This window comes from Branchiostoma belcheri, unplaced genomic scaffold (genome assembly GCF_001625305.1).
Source record: "Branchiostoma belcheri isolate BF01 breed outbred unplaced genomic scaffold, Haploidv18h27 scaffold123, whole genome shotgun sequence".
Classification (NCBI taxonomy): domain Eukaryota; kingdom Metazoa; phylum Chordata; class Leptocardii; order Amphioxiformes; family Branchiostomatidae; genus Branchiostoma; species Branchiostoma belcheri.
In genome coordinates this window covers 512,155-514,954 of record NW_017802636.1, presented here as the reverse complement: position 1 = coordinate 514,954, position 2,800 = coordinate 512,155, and the positions used below count along the sequence as shown (strand labels likewise).

Sequence of the window (2,800 nt, the reverse complement as noted above, 5' to 3'; positions counted from 1 at the left end):
TCTTAACCATGGGCAAAAACATCTGGAACCACTTATAAAAACCACCCCGTATCTGCATGAACTTTTTTGAACCCCACTGCTATTCCAAACAACGCGTTTTTCTGGACCATTCCAATTCGCCTCGTAATTGTAGGGGTGCGTCTGCGATATTACATTGACCGCGAAAGCAGCAACGGCAAAAATACACATTCGTGCATCAACACGGGCATGCCCGCAGACGGCGTATAAAATTGCGTGCCGATTACACAAAGAGAACCCAGTGTTTTGACTGCGAACATGAAAAATCAGCCGATTACAACACTCCGTCCGGAGGTCCTGACCTCCTTCACGGAGTAATGACTAAATAAAAATGATTTGCACACTCCTGTCAAATTAAAATTAATGACAGAAATTTCTGCATTGTCAGTGAGTAGAGTACAATCAATTATTGGTAATTACATTATAGTTACACAATAATGAATATAACATTCTTCTTTGTAATCAATGCTTTCAGAAAAATCTAGTACTATTTAAAAGGCCACTTACTGGTGTTTGCATAATATCCTGGTGTACATGAATTGCACAATGAGGCATTAAAGCCTGAACAGTTTATAGTGGGTGGATTGAGAGAACTGAGTGGGAAGACTTCTGTTGTTGGTATGGGAGTGGAGGCCGCTATAGTGGAGGAGTTCACCACTGTAACCTCGGTCGTCACGTTGAAAGTCTGGCTCACAGTACCGTGGAGTTGGAGGAATGCAACAGCTACTAGAACTGCAAAATAATTAACATGGATTCAATAGTCCAGTATCGACATGAACATGACAGCCTTAATTTGGCCTTATTAAAAATGCATCAGTCACAACTTCTGTATCTGTATAGCCAGTATAACCGTCCTTCAGTGTAACACACCAGCTTATGCATAATTTGTGAAACTTTGTGGTTTCATTTTACGAAATGAGGGATAGGGAGGTTTTTGTGGACTTTTATTTAGTTCAAACAATTCTGTATGGCATACTTGTGGTGTCATGATGAAGAAGGGTGTGGAGTGTGGAGAGGTCAAGGCAAAAATAAAACCACTACAAAAGCTTTTCATGCTTTGATTGAGATGATTCAGAATCAGATGATGAGTGCACATCTCTTTTTTGCCATTCATATGGCACTACTAAAAAAACATAATTGACTATCCCCATAACTATGCATTCCTGAGGGATTTTATGGCACGTGTCTTTGCATGAGGGTTGGCACGTCTGCAGTTTATCTGTTTACTCAACAAGTCTCATAGGTAAAGGCCACTTCTGAGGTTTGATAGTTTCTAATGAAAAACAAAACACCCAAAACCACTTTTGACACCAACAAAACCCCAATTACCACATATATGCTTAGCAGCACTCGGAGAGTGTGCATATATCAAGTTAAATGCAAACACCCCTCCCCCTGCGAGGTACAATGATGAGTAAACAAAAACTAAGGAAGGTTATGTCAACACTTCGAAACCCTAAAAAAACTACAATAAAAGTTGTTTTCTTACCATTCAGAACAGCTTTCAAAGAACCTGGAACTCTTGGGTTCATCCAGCCAACCATCTTTCATCTTGAATGCTCCACATGCTTTGGAAAAGTTACTTTTTGTCTTGAAATTCGCTGATAAGTTTGTCACCTTTCTAATGCCATTTCGTCACAGATTTGGGTCATATGACTGAAGAACCAGGTGACCTGACGCTTTACTTCCGGGTTATGACGTAACGCATTTTTTGGTCATTCATTCATCGACCGACTTGGAGAATACACGAGTTCTTGGTTATATACCTTTTTGGAAATGTTGAGAAAAAACTGAAATGAAGATCTAGGATTATGAAAACATCTAATTCACCACAAAACATATCGAAATGGAATGGAAGGAGAAGAAGAAAATACTATTATTTTGGACCAATCCATTAGGATAGGGGGTGATAGAGTGGTGTGAAAATTTTGGTTTTCTCTCGATTTCGACATCCAAATTTTGAGCAAACTTGACAATTTTTGCGGATAAAATTTCAGGTTTAACATAATTTCAGACGCGTTTTGGGGTGATTCTTTTTAATGGCTTCACATCTTTGCTTCACATGGAAAGTTCATGCACTGGTCCCTGCCCAACAATAAGGTTCAAAGGTTATCAAGATGGCGGCGCACATGTTGTGAAATGCCAAATGTTTATCTCGCATCATATATTTTCAGTCATATGTTGATTTTCCCAAAATCTGTGGCGATGCTGGGTATTCTGCGGAGGGCAGGGTGTGCAAGGTCCATGTATGGATGGAAAAATACAAGGATAGACAATGGTAACGGTTACGTTTTCCAATCGTAGACGATAGAACTTGGAAAGTAGCACGCATGCATGTGCATGTGATATGTGCGATCATGCGACTGGGCTAGAAGTAGCGTAGCAACGTAAATATATATGCATCATATTCTCGATCTAACGCTGTCCACCAGATTTGTTCCACGTTTGTTAACAAAAATATCCACGATCCAAAATATAGGTTGCTTGACTCACTTTGCATTTGTTTGGATGAGTATGTCTCTGTGCAGATGATTGTGAAAAATAGTGATAGGTCCATGGTGTTCTGAGCAGCGTGTTCCGATTGGTTCAGATGCATCAACAACAACATGCAGGAAACAGCAATCGATCATTTTCCTCTTTTACAACAGCAGGTAAACATCGTGCATTACATGTCCTGAGAACACCCTGTCAGCAAAGTGCAGTTTGGAAATCCCAGGAAGGTGGCGTTGCTCATCCAGTCAATCCTCAGACGAAGGGTTGAGAAAAGCACAAGCCATCGCGA

The 2,800-nt window shown here is 40.3% G+C and overlaps 1 protein-coding gene across 3 annotated transcripts in view; it reads right to left on the bottom strand.

Moving 5' to 3' along the window:
* Window positions 1-1,692, bottom strand: part of LOC109463255 (multiple epidermal growth factor-like domains protein 9) — a 4,136-nt gene extending 2,444 nt beyond the window's left edge. Inside the window, exons 1-2 of one of the 3 annotated variants that reach the window (XM_019759998.1) lie at window positions 1,508-1,692; window positions 526-750 (exon numbers count right to left, since the gene is read on the bottom strand). In XM_019759998.1, the coding sequence (XP_019615557.1) occupies window positions 526-750; window positions 1,508-1,562 (280 nt within the window). In that variant the 5' untranslated portion in view covers window positions 1,563-1,692. The remainder of the gene's footprint in view (window positions 1-525; window positions 751-1,507) is intronic. The other 2 variants (XM_019759999.1, XM_019760000.1) reach the window with 2 other exon arrangements.
* Window positions 1,693-2,800: the final 1,108 nt, after the last annotated feature.